This window comes from Scyliorhinus canicula, chromosome 16 (assembly GCF_902713615.1).
Source record: "Scyliorhinus canicula chromosome 16, sScyCan1.1, whole genome shotgun sequence".
NCBI lineage: Eukaryota > Metazoa > Chordata > Chondrichthyes > Carcharhiniformes > Scyliorhinidae > Scyliorhinus > Scyliorhinus canicula.
The window spans coordinates 24,937,908-24,955,322 of NC_052161.1; the positions used below are offsets into that span (position 1 = coordinate 24,937,908).

At 44.3% G+C, this 17,415-nt stretch overlaps 1 protein-coding gene across 1 annotated transcript in view; it reads right to left on the minus strand.

Annotated features, from left to right (window-relative positions):
* LOC119979699 (protein FAM160B1-like) overlaps positions 1-17,415 on the minus strand; it is a 104,878-nt gene that overhangs the window by 50,370 nt on the left and 37,093 nt on the right. The window contains exons 6-10 of the mRNA XM_038822250.1: positions 14,627-14,956; positions 9,321-9,517; positions 5,107-5,221; positions 1,201-1,277; positions 98-389 (exon numbers count right to left, since the gene is read on the minus strand). Of these exons, the coding sequence (XP_038678178.1) occupies positions 98-389; positions 1,201-1,277; positions 5,107-5,221; positions 9,321-9,517; positions 14,627-14,956 (1,011 nt within the window). The remainder of the gene's footprint in view (positions 1-97; positions 390-1,200; positions 1,278-5,106; positions 5,222-9,320; positions 9,518-14,626; positions 14,957-17,415) is intronic.

The following is a 17,415-nucleotide window of genomic DNA, read 5'->3' on the forward strand; positions in this document are numbered from 1 at the left end:
TTACGGGGATAGGGTGGAAGTGAGGGCTTAAGTGGGTCGGTGCAGACTCGATGTGCCGAATGGCCACCTTCTATGTTATAACACTATATTCCCTTACCCAAATGGTCCAAGCTTTTTTCACAAAAAAACTGTCACTGTAATAGTTATTTATAAAACACCTAAATGCAATAAAGCAGACGTTGCACTCAACAATATTTACCTCATCGGAAAGATGGTCACAGTGTTCGATAAGTCGATATCGCAGCTGATGCTTATTGTCTCCTGCTGTTTCAGGCTGTCTCTGCTCTCCTAATAGGAAGAAAACTAACTCTCGCAGCATTGCATTCGATGTGATCTGTCGGATGATGCGATTTAGCAGCGATATTGAGGTCAATATACCAATCTCTGATCTACACACACAGGAAGAGAGCAATTTAAGTAACTAATTATGGAAACTTTGCGGAATATACCTACAGAATAGGGTTCTAAACTTCTTCAATAAGTATATACAGATCAGGGTCAGTTTAAGAAGTGAGAACTAAGATACAATCAGCAAAGAACATCTGATAGCCTTTTACACTGTCCCCATTCATAGAACTTTCCAGGGGCGAGATCAGTAACCCCAATGGTGTGAACGCGCGCGAGTCGCAATTCGGGCTCCCTGCCAGGCCGATCGTGAGTTACCTGACTTGCTCTGTCCGGGGTGCTCTGATTCTCACCCAGCACCTGAATGTTTAAATGAGCCGACCTGGGCACTGTGACTTCAGTTCACTGAATTCAAGCTATTGAATTTGACAGCAGGTGCGGTACGCGGCGCAGTGGTTAGCACTGAGACTACAGCGCCAAGGACCCTGGTTCGAATCCTGGCCCTGGGTCACTGCCCATGTGGAGTTGCACATTCTCCCTGTGCCCGCGTGGGTTTCATCCCCACAACCCAAAGCTATGCAGGTTCGGTGGATTGGGCATGCTAAATTGCCCCTTAATTGGAAAAAACAAATGGGTACTCTAAATTTATTTTTAAAAAATAATTTGACAGGAGTGATAAAAACTAGCTCTCCAACTTACCAAACCCAGTCTATCACGACTGTTACAAAGTTACCGTTAATAAACTTTAGTGTTAACTGGTTTAAAAATTATTGATGCATTATAACGTCTTATACACTGCTTTACAACAGATGGACCAGAGCAGTGATATGACAACAAAAAGTTAAACTAACTTACGTCTGAAGCAATTGCGGTTCCATAACCGGAACAAAGAATCTCTCTCGAATAGCTCTTGCCAAGGCAACTGCAGTGAGCTGTAAAATGAAGAGCAGAATAAATAATTATACAGCTCATGTTGATCTATTCCCTACATTATAAATATTCTAATTCAAATTCCAAAATTCACAACATTTAACCTCCGATCATTAACACGAGAAACAGACAAAACTATTTTGGCTCACTGAAGCTAATTCTCTCATATCTAAACTCTGCCATTAAATCATTCAACTGCATCTTCAATTGCTCTGTTGTTGATTCAGTATTCTGCCTTGCATTTTACTCCAAACATTTATCATTGTGAGTATAGCTACCATTGCTAATTAACATCTTCGGGCCCTATCTTTTTGGCTTACTTTAACATTTTGGTTTACTTTATGAATATTATGTAACAAATATTATTGAGGAATGCATTTTGTAGGCTGCAGAAATGTAATTATTTTTAAACCTTCCTGCATAGCTGGTCTTTACAATTTTCTGACTTTTCTTTATACTCTCTAATGCGTATAAACATTTGTATTACACAGCAGCCAAAATTAAACATTTGCTGTATAAGTGCACTGTCAAGTCTTAACATAACACCCGAGGACCTGTACTCCATGGTTCTATATATCCAAGCAATTTTTCAGCTGTGTTAATTACTTTGCCACATCATCACAACATTGGAAATTGCCCTGGATTTTGTGGTTGTAATGAGCAAACTAGTGCCCTGACAACTGTGAAACTGGCAGCATTCAGTTGTGCGCACAAACATGGTTAAGCGTGGAAATCAAGACGTTGCTGTGAGCGATTTCCTGTTCCTCCATAGAGTGCATTGTTAAGTTCTGTAGATGGAACCGACATGAACTTCCACTTTTATTAGTCTTGCTGCAAATATCCTTGAAAAAGTTGTGCTTTGTTGCATGAGGATATGTTCTGAGCGGCAAGCTAAGTTTATAATTGGTGCTGAACAACCTCTCCGGCTCTGAAAATCAATTTTATTTCTGGAATGTCAAATTTCTCTATAATGGTGAGAAATCCCATAGAGTTCTCGAATAATAAAAATGTATTTCCATATTCAAACGTCTACCTTAATCTCATGTGTATGTTGCAATCTTTATTTCCCACTCTCTTAAATTATTAAACAGGTAAAGGATAATAGTGTTTTTTACTTCTTGATTTGCTGTCTGAGAATTCTTTAATATGACTGGCTGCTTAGCCGGCTCAATGATATCACTGCTGCCGGACACAAAGGAGCCCTACAGCTTCCACAAGAATGAAATTGTCAAGAAATGCAAGATCCACACCATAGTTTTCGCTAGATGGTATTGTTTACTCAAAACCTTTTCGTCAAGGTTTGCGAGCAGCAAAATCTTCCAAAATCAACAATTCCGCCCAAATTACTTTTTAAGTCTTCATGCAATGATTTAATTCTATTGTGTATATTCACAATGACAGATCCATCAGCATTAAATGTTGTTATTTTGCTGTACAATCTACATTCATTATCCAACATCTGGTTGTGGGGTTGATTTCTCCTGCTCGTCTTATTTTAGTGTTAGTATATTTTATGTTTATAGCTCGTTTTATATCTGGGCCATTCATTTAGATCAGGATAACACACATCCATCCAAGCACAGGACAAAATCATTAATATTTGTATCCCCCCCATTTAATATTCAATTGAAAATAAATATTTTGCATTAAATCCCATATCACCCTAGCTTTTGTAGGTTAATCTGAAGACTTGTGTGTGGAACCTGTTCAAACCTTCATTAACATTTCAAACTACATTATAAAATTATACAGTCCAAAGATGTGCGGGTTAGGTGGATTGGCCATGCTAAATTGCCCGTAGTGTCCTAAAAAGTAAGGTTAAGGGGGAGTTGTTGGGTTGCGGGTATAGGGTGGATACGTGAGTTTGAGTGGGGTGATCATTGCTCGGCACAACGTCGAGGGCCGAAGGGCCTGTTCTGTGCTGTACTGTTCTAAATCTAAATCTAAATAATGAGTTCCACTGTCAGCTTTATCAATCAAACACACATCCTCAAAGAAATCAATTTATCAGGACTTAAATGTATGAAGATGCCTTCATATTATGTCAATACACAGGGCAGAATTCTCCGCTGGTGGCCAAAATCGTGGAGGCCGGCGTGAACTCGGCCGAGGTTCACGACGGCCTCGGGGCCCGCTCCCCGCACCTAATTCACCCCCACCTGGGAGGCTAGGAGCGGGCCTCCGTCTTTCCCGGCCGCGACCTCATCGCGCCGGAAATGACGCGCAAAACAGCGCATTTGTGAGGTCATCCGCGCATGCGCGGGTTGCCGGTTCCAACCCGCACATGCGCGGATGACTTCATCGCGCAGACGGCGCAAACCGCGCATGCGCAGTGGCCGTCTTTCTCCTCAGCCGCCCGGCAAGACGTGGCGGCTTGATCTTGCCAGGCGGCGGAGGGGAAAGAGTGCGTCCGTTTTCATGGGCCTGTCCCCTCCCGAGCACAATCGTGGTGCTCCCGTGCCAATCAGGCCCCTAGATGCCCCAAACGGGCATCTGCTGCCCGTTTCACGAATGCAGCAACCAGGTGTGGTTGCTGCCGTGGTGAAACAGGCATGAAGGGCCGGCCGCTCAGCCCATCGGGCTCGGAGAATCGCTGTTCACCGTGAAAAACGGTGAGCAGCAATTTTTCCGAGCCGGGGGGGGGGGGGGGGGGGGGGGGGGGGGGGAGGGGGGGGGGAGAGAAGAATCGCTGGGGCGCCAGGGGGGTGTAAAAAAATGTCGGGAGGCCCTCCCGTGATTCTCCCACGCCGCGTGGGGAGCGGAGAATTCCGCCCACAATCTTTTATTTTCACTATTTTAGATACTTCTGTTAAATCTAACAATACACTGTTTTAGAAGGGCTGGAGCACCATATCACACAGTTCAGTGTATTATTTTGTTGCTAATAGGTAGTTTGACCACTTACGCCCAAATCATGGGCTGGAACAGTGCACACTGGAACTGGTGTTCTGTACTCAATACTTTGTCTATTTACAATTTTGCCGTAATATCCTTCAATCAATTTTCATACTTCCTTCATTGTTTGCTCTTATTTTCTGGTATAGCTACATTAAACTGGGTTATTTAACTCTGTCGTTCATCTTTACATTAGCTCATTTTATTAAGTCAAAGCATAGGGGCAGCACAGTGGTTAGCATTGCTGTCTCATGTCGCTGAGGACCCGGCCCTGGGTCACTGTCTGTGTGGGCTTTGTACATTCTCCCTGTGTCTGCGTGGGTCTCACCCCCTCCAACCCAAAGCTGTGCAGGATAGGTGGATTGGCCACACTAAATTGCCCCTTAATTGGAAAAAAAAAGCATTGGGTACTCTAAATTTAAAAATTATATTAAGTCAAAGCAAAGAAAGTCGTCTCAGAAGCAGATAAATATCAATTTAGTTTACATTCTTGGACATAAAAGTGATTACCTATGATAAGCATGTTATCAGAATTCCTTCATTGTGTTAGAGCCTACGATACCCTTCAGCTGGCTATTTTGCTACGTTATAGCATTTAAAAATCTGACGATTGAATCGGGATACAAAATAGCCGTTCAGCCCATCAAATCTATTTCCAGTTAGATTATAACTGCTATTATAAGAACCAGCTGGGTTTTACAATCCCTCCTGCTTTTCTAATATCCCAACTGGCAGGTTATGCCAAAAAGTTGTCTCTGTAATAAGGATGAGTAAAAAATGCGGTTGTAAGCTTTTCACTGTGGGAGGGAACCCGGTTAAAATTTAGTGACTGGAAACATGTTTGAGACGAGCTCCAATCACGGAATGCATTACCAAAAATGATAAAACAAAACATCAACTTTTCAATGATCAATTCACTTTTCGCGTTGTTCAGACCTTGTGGGCTTCCTTAATTAGTTGGTCACAGTAATCCAGCCAAGATAGGAAAGAGATAAGAGCTCGCTTTCCTGGAAAAGCTGCAGCGTCTTCTTTATGGCTATAAGAATCTAATCTGAAATACAGAAAGTAAAAACAAGAATTAATTTGTAAAAACTACCTGGGTGGGTTGATAAGATATTTAAGAGAACAACTTTTAAAGAATAACAGCTTGCCTCATTATAATCAGTGAACACTCCAGGTTAGATAATATGCTATTCTGACTGGGTTTGTTGTGTGCCCCTTTCCCCCCTGCCACCACGTATAGCTAAAGCAAAAGAAATTAAACCGAGCATTTGAGGGGCTCATATAAAAAGGGGTGAATTCCAAAATAAACTTGTATTTGAATATGGTATCAGAAAGACTACTATATCAGACTGGAAAACCAATCATGCCAAAATAAAGGACCAGCACAGTAAGACCATCTCAAAAAATTAATCATTTATTAACTGCAATTAAATCATTTACACCTGATTAAAATATAAAAAGTTATAATAATAATAATTGCTTATTGTCACAACTCGGCTTCCATGAAGTTACTGTGAAAAGCCCCTAGTTGCTACATTCAGGGAGGTCGGTACAGGAATTGAACCCATGCTGCTGGTCTTGTTCTGCCTTACAAGCCAGCAGTTTAGCCCACTGTGCTAAACCAGCCCCAGTGCATTTTCTTTGTGGTTAACACAGAAGTAGAAAAGGTAGCAATTTATGATCCAATCTACAGAAGGACAAGAGTTCAACAAGGCACTGAAGTAAATGCACTGCAAAATTCACAGCCGAAGCGAAATAAAGGAAAAAAGAATCAAGGTCTACAATTAATCAAGGTACTAGTGGAACAAAGTGCACCTTTCAATCTTAGCCTGTAGCATTACATAGATAAAAGACTATTCAGAAAATATGCCCATGTTTCCAGCTCAAACTTATTGAACCTTTACTTGTGTTTGTCCTTTGTCCATCTGGCAACTCAGGGCACTTTGGTAAAACTTGGATTGATATGTTGCCCAAACTATCTGGGATTTAGCAGATACAACACTACTACTCTCCCAGTAGTGTTTCAGTAAATATTAAAAGAACACAGGCTATTCCAGAACATTTTGTTGTTTCCTGACGCTTCACCATCTGCCATCCTTCTCCCCTTTGGTTAAGGTTTGCGGTAAATTGGAGAATGGAAAATCAGAGGCTCTGAGCAGGTGGGCAAGGTAAATGAACTGAGATTATTCATAATCAATCTAATGATTCAAAGGCTGCTTCCCGTTAATGTGCCATCTAGGGTACGACACACCATAATTCCTGTAGTAGGAGTAAATAATTGAAATAAAAAGGAAAATTTTAATGAAACAATTGCATGCATTTATTAATTTCAGTTCATTTTATATAAAACTGAGTGCATAAAAGATGCTGAACGTATACATTAACAAAGTCCCATGTAAATTTTAACTGTTTATCAAGATAAAGGGCTGACAACTTATGCTGCATTTACACTGTAACGAGTCAATTACCATTGCATTGCCAGGTTCAAGTTGCAATTCAGCTATCTAGGAGAGAAGTCTACATATACGGACAGCTTCTCTTTTTGAAGATCAAATTCAGGTTTGGACGATTCCAGTCAGCAGCATCCACACATTCAAAACAACTTGTTTTTAAGGGATTTCCTGAGCACTCTGCCATGCCAGTACAGACATGAAGAAAGTATAAACATTAATGCTCTATTTTAAAAAGTGGGCACCAAAAGCGGTTTAAGGTGGCTCATGTGACTTGGCAGTATTCAGCTCCAGACTGACCCGAAACCCAAACAAATACCTAATTAAAATATGGACAATCACAGTCACTTTCAAATATTGACAATCACAGACAAATTCACACATCCCTTTGTTAAGGATGCACTGTCAACAGAAAAGGCCACCCGACTTGTCTTTTCATTTCCTGATGGAGGCATCGAAAATCAATGGGTGTTAGACAAATGCAGTTACAAAGATGTGCAGGTTAGGTGGATCGGCCATGCTAAATTGCCCTTAGTGTCGAAAAAGGTTAGGAGGGGTTATTGGGTTACGGGGATAGGGTGGAAGTGAGGGCTTAAGTGGGTCGGTGCAGACCCGATGGGCCGAATGGCCTCCTTCTGCACTGTATGTTCTATGAATATGAAATAGATGAGAGACGTTTCACTGTATGACGATAGCTCCTCGCCCCAAACACACAGGGCTGGATTCTCTGATTCTGAGGCTATGTCCTCACGGCGGCAAGGTATCGGTGGCGTTTTACGACCAAGAATTCGGTGACACCAATCCTCTGTGTAGCTGGGGGCTAGCAAGCCAGCAGCGTATGGCACCCGGCTCTAGCTGCCGATACGGCCCGGAGAATCGCCGGGTCCGTGGCCGCACATGCTCCTGGCGGCCTGCAGCGGCCGGGCCCTGCAACATGGCGCCGGCCTCGTGCGTACCCGGCCTGCAAAATAGTGCGCCCCTTTGGCCAGCTCGCGACCCCTGAACCACACCCCCCAATAGTGCCCCCAGCACCTGACTGAGGCTGCGCTGGACTGAGTCCGCAGCTGCCACACCAAGGTCCCGACGGATGATAACACACGCGACCGATGCCGTCGATACGGCGTACGGCTTTGCAAAGGGCAGAGCATCACGAAAGCAGCACCTCCCCCAATTTGGTCGGAAATGGGTATTCTCCGGCCGATCGCCGAATGCAATTTCGGCGTCGGCAACCGGAGAATCCTGCCCACAGACTTTGGCTGTCTGATAATCTCAGGGTGTGAAAAGCCACAATACGGGATGTTTATTGACCTGACTCATCAACTTATTTGGAAAAGAACTTTGGACTTGTAACATGTCACATGGGCACAGCAGCCATGTTTGTTGCCTGCTTTTAAAATATAACAGCAAGACGTTTTCCTGAACACCATCTAAGCCATCAAACCAGCAGCAAGACATCTATGCAACCAAACATATAGCTATACCTTGAAAGTGGGAGAAGGACCCCCAACCTATCCAACCTCAGAGCCAACCTTGTGACAGTTCAATTACAAGTAGCCTCGCATCTTACTGAGAATTCTCTGCTTTTACAAGACTGCCACTCCAGATAAAGCATAAATTCATCTAAGAAACTACAGGCCGTTGCAAAAATAAAACTGAAATAATTCCAGATTTTAATCGTATTATTTTTTCCTCCATCTACATCTAACCTTTGTGTGTGTGTGATGATGGTGTGTGTGGGGTGACACCTGTGTATTCATAAATAATCTGTATTTTAAAATACACATCAGCTTGTTCCTGGAAACAGTTAAGTTGAGACAAACCACTCAGGCTAAGAAAACATACTCCACCTCTCACATTTAAAGACCTTGATCATGGACAACACTAAAACACAAAAATTCTGTCTGCATCAGTTTTTTAAAACATGACATAAACTTCATGCATTTTTTCTCCCCAGTCGAATTCAAACTATTATTCAGCATACTACAACTTTAACATCAGTGCAAGTAAAAATTGTCTTCTAGTGACAATGATCTTGTCATATAAATATATCTGTGGCTACATTGTCTTCCAATTGATTGGCAGGAGATATGGGACAACAGTTCAAAATAACATGGCCTCCTCACTAGGTTTATGCAGCATAGGCTGGGATTAATACCTTGTACTGTAGCCAGAATTGCAATTACTAATTTGGAAGTGCAAACCAGAATTCAACAAATGCTTAAAAAAAACAATGGATCACGTTTACGGTTTTACTTCAAACATACATTTTGTTTGAAGGAGGCAAGGAAATGCATTAAAAATTACATTTACAGAGAAACAATCTCAAAATTTGGTTAATGGAAATTAATGTTTCTTTTCACTCTACCAGCTCCAAATGCTTTCACAATTTTGACCACTGGAGAACATCAGTATTCTATATTGTAATCAAATTGCCATATGCCATTATTTAATTCAACAGCGAGTACAACACAGTAAGAGAATGAGGTTCAGTTCTTGTCTTGCTACAATCATAGCAGAGATTTAAATAGTTAAAGAAACATAGCCGCATTTCCATTCCGCAAACAAACCTAACTTTAAGGATAGTTATAATTGCAAACTGTCTGAATAATTTGTTCAATACTGCTTGCATTCGCCTAACACAAGCTTTTTTGTAAATATATCCCTTAAAAAACATTCAAGATATAATATTCTACTTACCCCCAGTTCACGGACTCCAAAGATTCAATATCCATAGCGTCTATCGACTGCGGGAGCGCTCTATAAAGCGTGCCCAGTCTTTCTGTAAGCAATTGGCATAGAGAAGTGTTGTCAGTCAGACACTTTGCAGCTGCTGGCTCTGGTAAACTAACTAGCAGCATTAGCCCTTCAGATGCTTTAACAACAATTCGACCATCCTGAAATACAAACAGAAAAACAGCTGATTGGATCTACAGATAGAGAGTGCAAGTCCATAGCATAATTCAGCTAATATTCCTGAATGGGTTATTCATTATCAGCTGCATTTCTACAGTAAACCAAACCTTATATTAAATTTTTCACATTTTCATCATATATTTATTGCGCGCTTCCAAGAATACAGCAAATACTTTTAGTACCCAATTCTTTTTTCCGATTAAGGGGCAATTGAGCATGGCCAATTGACCTACCCTGCACATCTTTTATGGCTTTTGGGGATGAGACCCACGCAGACACAGGGAGAATGTGCAAATTCCACACAACAGTGACCCGGGGCTGGGATCGAGCCTGGGTCCTCGGTGCCGTGAGACAGCAGTGCTAACCACTGCACCACGAAGCCGCCCTAGAATACAGCAAATACTTCACTAATATCCTTCAGGGATGAAAATCTGCCATCCTTACCTGGTCTTGCCTACATGCGACTCTAGATCCACAGTAATGTGGTTTACTCTTAACTAAATGCCCTCGGAAATGGCTTAGCAAGCCACTCAGTTGTATTCAACCGCTACAACAACATGAAAAAGAAACTGGACAGACCACCTGGCATCAGAACAGGCACTGGAAACAACAAGCACAAATCCAGCCCTGCCGACCCTGCAAAGTCCTCTTTACTAACATCTGGGGGCATGTGCCGAAGTTGGGAGAGCTGTCTCAGAGACTAGACAAGCAACAGCCTGACATAGTCATATTCACAGAATCATACCTTACAGACAATGTCCCAGACATCACTATCACCTTTCCTGGGTATGTCCTGCCTCACCGGCAAGACAGACCCAGCAGAGGTGGAGCACAGTGGTACACAGTCGGGGAGGTGCCCGGAGAGTCCTCAACATTAGCTCTGGACCCCATGAAGTCTCATGGCTTCATTTTAAACATGGGCACGGAAACCTCCTGCTGATTACCAAGTACCAGCCACCATCAGCTGATGACCACGCACCTTTCACCATCAGCTGATGAATCAGTACTTCTCCATGTTGAACAACACTTGGAGGAAGTGCTGAGGGTGGCAAGGGCACAGAATATGCTCTGGGTGGGGGACTTTAAAGTCCATCACCAGGAGTGACACAGTAGTACCACCACAGACCAAGTTGGCTGGGTCCTAAAGGACATCGCTGATAGACTGGGACTGCAACAGGTGTGAGGGAACCAACAAGAGGGAAAAACATACTCAACCTCATCCTCACCAAACTACCAGCTGCATCTGTCCAAGTATCGGTAGGAGTGACAACCACACAGTCCTTATGGAGATGAAGTCCCGTCTTCACATTGAGGAGACCCTCCATTGTGTTGTGACACTATCACCACGCTAATGGGATAGATTTCAAACAGGTCTAGCAACTCAAGACTGGGCATCTAGGAGGTGCTCTGGGCCATCAGCAACAGCAGAATTGTATTCAACCACAATCTGCAACCTCCTGGCCTGGCATTAACCCCACTCTGCCATTACCACCAAGTCAGGGGGTCAACCCTGGTTCAATCGAGTACAGGAGAACATGTCAGAAGCACCGCCAGGCATACCTAAAAATGAGGTGTCAACTTGGTGAAGCTACAGGACTATTTACGTGCCAAACAACATAAGCAGCAAGAAAAGACCGAGTGAAACGATTCCACAACGTATCAGATCTACACTCTGCAGTCCTGCCTCATCCAGCCGTGAATGGTGGGGAATAATTAAACTCACTGCAGGAAGCTCCACATATATCCCCATCCTCAATCATGGAGGAGCCCAGCACATCTGTGCAAAAGACAAGGCTGAAGCATTCACAAAAATCTTCAGCCAGAAGTGCCAAGTGGATGATCCCGATCTTCTTCAGAAGTCCCCATATTAATACTGTGGTTACCAGAGAAAGTCTTCAGCCAACACGATTCACTCTACGTGATATCAAGAAACGGTTGAAGGCACTGGATACAGTAAAGGCAATGGGCCCTGACAATACTCCGGCAATAGTACTGAAGTCTTTTGTGTTCCAGAACTTGCCGCACTCCTAGCCAGGTTGTCCCAGCACCTACCGGGCAATGGGGAAAATTGCCCAGATGTGTCCTGTGTAAAAGAAACAGGACAAATCCAATCCAGCCAGTCACTGCCCCATCAGTCTACTCTCCATCATCAGCAAAGTGCTGTCAAGCCGCACTTACTCAGCAATAACCTGCTCATGGACGCTAAGTTTGAGTTCTGTCAGGGTCACTCGGACTCTGACCTCATTACAGCCTTGGTTCAAACATGGACAAAAGAGCTGAATGCTAGAGGTGAAGTGAGAGTGACTGACCTTGACATCAGGCAGCATTTGACCAAGTATGGCTTCAAGGGGCCCTAGCAAAACTGGAGTCAGGGTAGTGTCCTAATCCAACCATCTTCAGCTGTTTCATCAATGACCTCCCTTCCATCATAAGGTCAGAAGTGGGGATGCTCGCAGATGATTACATTTTATTTTATTTTTTATTTTTTTATTTTATAAATTGAGTACCCAATTCATTTTTTCCAATTAAGGGGCAATTTAGCGTGGCCAATCCACCTAGCCTGCACATGTTTGGGTTGAGGGGGCGAGACCCATGCAAACATGGGGAGAATATGCAAACTCCACACGGACAGTGACCCAGAGCCGGGATCGAACCTGGGACCTCGGCGCCGTGAGGCAGCAGGGCTTACCCACTGCGCCACCATGCTCCCCTCACGGGTGATTACATAAGCATGATCTGTGACTCCTCAGATGATAAAGCAATCCATGTCCAAATGCAGCAAGGCCTGGGCACTTTCCAGGCTTGGGTGACAAGTGGCGAGAAATATTTGCATCACACAAGTGCCAGTCAATGACCATCTCCTACAAGAGAGGTTCTAACCATTGCCTCTTGACATTCAATGACATTACCATCGCTGAATCCCTCACAATCAACATCTGGGCCGGGGGGGGGGGGGGGGGGGGACTGGACTAGCCATATTAATACTGTGGCTATCAGAGAAGGTAAAAGATTAGGAATCCTAAGTCGAGTAACTCCCCCTCCCCCCCACAAAAAAAAAAGCTTGTCCACCATCTACAAGGCACAAGTCAGGAATTTAATACTCTCCACTTGCCTGGATGAGTGCCGCATCAACACCACTCAGGAAGCTCAACACCATCCAGGTCAAAGCAGCCTACTTGATTGCTACCCCTTCCACAAACATTCAATCCCTCCACCACTGACGAACAGTGGCAGCAGTGTGCACATCTACATAATGCATTGCAGGAACTTGCCAAGGGTCCTGAGGCAGCACTTTCCAAACCTGCAACCACTACCATAGAAGGATAAGAGCAGCACCATGGGAACGCCACCACCTGGAGATTCATCTCCCAGTCATTCATCACACTGACTTGGAAATATCTCGTTGTTCCATCATTGTCGCTGGGGCAACATCCTGGAAGTCTCTTCCTAACATCACTGTGGGTGTACCCACACCTCAGGGACTGCAGCAGTTCAAGAAGGCAACTCACCACTTCTGAAGGGCAACTAGGCATGGGCAATAAATTTTGGCCTAACTTGCGACTCCCACGTCCAGTAAATGAATTTCAGAAAAGTACTAGTTTAAAAAGTTAAATAAGTAGACTTTTTTTCTAGCATAAATTTTGTAAGTGGACTTCAGCAAGTTTCAGCTATTCTGAAGATTCGCAACAATCTCTTCATCAAACTCGCAGGAACCTCTTTCAGAACCAACACCAGAACTTTAAGAACCTCCTCTTTGGCTCCCTGGTACTCAGTAGCTGAATTCTGCACTTCCGGCCATCAGCACGGTACCATAGTGGTTAGCACAGTTGCTTCACAGCTCCAGGGTCCCAGGTTCGATTCCCGGCTTGGGTTACTGTCTGTGCGGAGTCTGCACGTTCTCCCAGTGTCTGCGTGGGTTTCCTCTGGGTGCTCTGGTTTTCTCTCCCAGTCTAAAGATGTGCAGGTTAGGTGGATTGGCCATGCTAAATTGCCCTTAGTGTCCAAAAAAAAATATTAATTGGGGTTACTGAGTTAAGGGGATGGGGTGGAGGAGGTGTGTGCTTGAGTGGGGTGCTCTTTCCAAGGGCCGGTGCAGACTCGATGGGCCGAATGGCCTCCTTCTGCACTGTAAATTCTATGATCAGGAAGAGCTATGTGCACTGCAAACTGGCAGGTATCCAGCTGAATGAGACCATGAGGAAGCTAAAGAGTAATCCGGTCAACAAACACAAATTGGCTAGCTGTGCTGTGCAACACTGCGCCACCACAAATCCATTGTGTAGCTAGCACAGCACGATTGTGAGAAAGAGTGTACATGAATCTGGATCTGCCACTGGTAGAAGACATCACCCAGCAAATGCCACATGGCAAGGTGGCCCATTTGGATCAACCTCCTGAGCTAGGCAGTTCTGCTGTGGGCCTGTAGAAGGACCTGTGGCACAACACAGCCCAGAATGAGCACTTGGTTGATGATCCCACGTTGGGAATCCCAGGCGTTGACCTCCCACATGAAGAATGGGCCAAACTAAAGAGTTTTTGCACTGGAATCAGACCCTGCTGCAACCTCTTCTCCCATTGAGGACACCATGACTTGCCCTCTGCAACTGTGGCAAAGTGCAAACCCATGGTGCAAAAATCGACAAGTGCCATGACATGTGCTTCAGTGGTGATCTCATTGGCCTACATCCGGCTGATGAGGAGGCTTCCAACTGGCTGCTGAATTTCAAATTTGGCGTCTAGATATTCATCAGTGCATATGATGGTGGTAGTAGCAGATTTTTGATATTAGGTGGATGCTAAGTAACATGTTTGTCAAAACATTAAACTAGAATGCTTAAGTAAATATGAACCCCAATATTGCACTATTGTTTTTTTTTACCACAAAGTGCCTTCCACTTCAGGGTAAATTAATTGTTTATTTTTCTTATTATAATACCAAGACGGGTGCTGCCGTACACCATATTTAGATATTCTCTCAATCTGTTCCAAAAGTACTGCCATAAAAATGTGACCATGAACAAGTCAACAAAATCTCACAACTGCAGCATTAAATGAAAATGATCTCTATGCACAATTAAAAGTACACCTACCGGGCTTTTACTGAGGTTTATTAATGAATTCACCAGATTATAATCTTGGTTTTGATTGTGATCAGAGGACCTTGCAGCGGCCGTTTGTGGGGAAAGAGTCATCGAATCTAATGATGCTGATAGATCAGTGCTGTGTTGAGATGACTCACTGCTGCTGTCCAATGGGCTGATCACAGCTCTACAGGAAGCATTGCACGGTCCTGTACTCATGTCGGATTCAGACGATCGGGCTTGCTCAGTTTCTGATGCCAGGTCTTCAGGCACACTTGTTTTGTCTGGAATGTCTACTTCTGTTTTCCGTGAACTGGCTCCTCTTGTTGGAGATTTGTTCTAGAAAAAGAAAACATTTGATTCATAGTGTAAAGTTAAAGAAAAATCTAAGCAGCCCAGGAGAGTAATTAAGGCTCTGGTTTGTTGAATAAGTAATATACAAGCAAAACATTGATCTGTTCAAGCAAGCTCTCAAGAAGGATGAACATTTATGGTACCACTCTCACAGCATGAAATTATAGTTTCCATCAATTTACCCACAGGCCACATTAAAGAAGATGTAGAAAGCTTTTGGAGCATGCTGGTCTATTTTCATCAATTAGGCAGATGTAAATAGAAAAAGCAAGGATGTGATCAGCCATTTTTCTTGGTACTCAATCAAATTTTAGAAGGTTCATAACAAGCCTAGCTTTTGATCAGGGGATCTTTTAAGAATATTTAATTCAAAACCCCACTAAGCATTCAGAACAGCAGTTGTAAATCGGGTCATGCTACATCACATTTGAAGTAAAAAAATAATTGTTTATGATCTAGGTGAAGCTGGACAATACTGGGAAATTGAACACTTTTATATTTGGAACAGGATTTAAGCCACAAACTTAAATATGCAGCGGCAGGCAGCTCATTGCATGGATTTTGTGAATGGATGGAATCATCTCAGTACTGGGTGTTTTAATTTAAAAGTACTTTCAGCAAATATATGGAATTAGGTTTATATTGGCAGTGCCAAACTTCGGTGCACACTGTGGAATTTCAGAAGCCATAAACAAAATTTAAATCCACATCAACAACTTTCATGCATCGCATGTATGCAATACCAAAGAAATCTTGGGTGTCCTGATTTTGGTAGTACCTGCATCAAAAAGGCAACAGCACTAGACACAGACCATTCCAAACATACAGACCCAAAATATTCAAACACAATACATTAACAAAAATGAAGAGAGCATAACTAGGAACATGTCACCCGGGTTCAAAGTTGCACAGTGGTGCAGCTCAGAGTGGTAAGCGCCATTCATCTCTGGGTCACATTCAGATCAGACTGGTGCAACAAAGTCCCTCATGCTTCCTAGCCTAAAGCGTTGTATATGAAATAATGCCAAGCTGCAAAATATTTTATTGAAGTTTAGAAAACGTAACCTGGATCACTTCTAATTCTTCACTGATTTTAACATATGATTGACAGAAACATAAACCCGATTTTGTTGAGTAAACTGAAGTATTAGTAAATATTGTAATTGTATTTTTCAAACCTTCAGTTTGGTTATAAGTACTGCAGGATCAACGTAAGCTCATCTATCATAGATGGGATCAAACCATGAGCTAAAGCAAAGTCATTAAAAAAAATTGTTTTTTTTTTTATATATAGAGTACCCAATTCTTTTTTTCCAATTAAGGGGAAATTTAGCGGGGCCAATACATCTACCTACACATCTTTGGGGTTGTGAGGGTGAGATCACACAGACACGGGGAGAACGTGCAAACTCCACACAAACAGTGACCTGGAGCTTGGATCGAAGCCGAGTGCAAGGCGCCGTGAGGAAGCAGTGCTAACCACTGTGACGCCCGACCTGAAGCAAAGACATTACACTTCGCAACGGGGACTTCAGTTTCACTATCGGTGAAACTCTCCCATCTGAGGACTAAGTCTCATGGCAGTGGCAGGGACATGGGGGGGCGGGATTCTCTGATTCTGAGGCCAAGTGTTTATGCGTCGTAAATGCCGTTGCATTTTACGACGGCATCAACAGGCCCCCAGGAGCAGCGATACTGTGCCCTACAGGTCAGCATGGCACTGGAGCGATCCTCGCCGCTCCAGCTGCCGATACCGGGCTCAAATGGGCGCCGCGGGTCTGTGTATGCGCGCTGCGACCGGTGCGAATGCGCACTGCGACCAGCAGGATTGCGCGCATGCGCAGTGGCTTCCTCGTCCGCGCTGGCCCCGACGCAACATGGCGTAGGGCTACAGGGGCTGGTGCAGAGCAAAAGAGGCCCCCAGCCCGGGAGGCCGGCCCACCGACCATTAGGCCCCGATCGCGGGCCACGCCACAGCGGAGGCCCCCCCCCCCCCCCCCCCCCGGCGGCCCCCCCCCCCCCCCCCCCCCCCCCCCCCAGGATGCACGGTGAGGTCCTGCTGGGTAAGACCACACGTGGACGGCGCCGGCGGGGCTAGGATTTTTTTTGTGCTCGAATTGACGCCAAATTGCAATGCTGCAGCACCTTCACAGCAGCTTCAAAACATTCCGGAATGCACATATAGTGGACACTGTTTGCATATTAGCGGGCCCTACCCATTAGTCTCCGGGGCCCCTGCGATTCTCCATCTCTGATGGGCTGAGTTTCCAACTTCGTGGTTCACTTGTTCTTTTAAAAATCGTGAATCCAGCGTGGCGACTGCTGAGGGAGAGATGGGGTACGACTGGTGTTCCAACTTCGCCATAGTTTGCTGACAATTGTCTCACTGGCCCGGGGGGGGGGGGGGGGGGGGGGGGGGGGGGGCTTCTGCTAGGGCCGGGGTG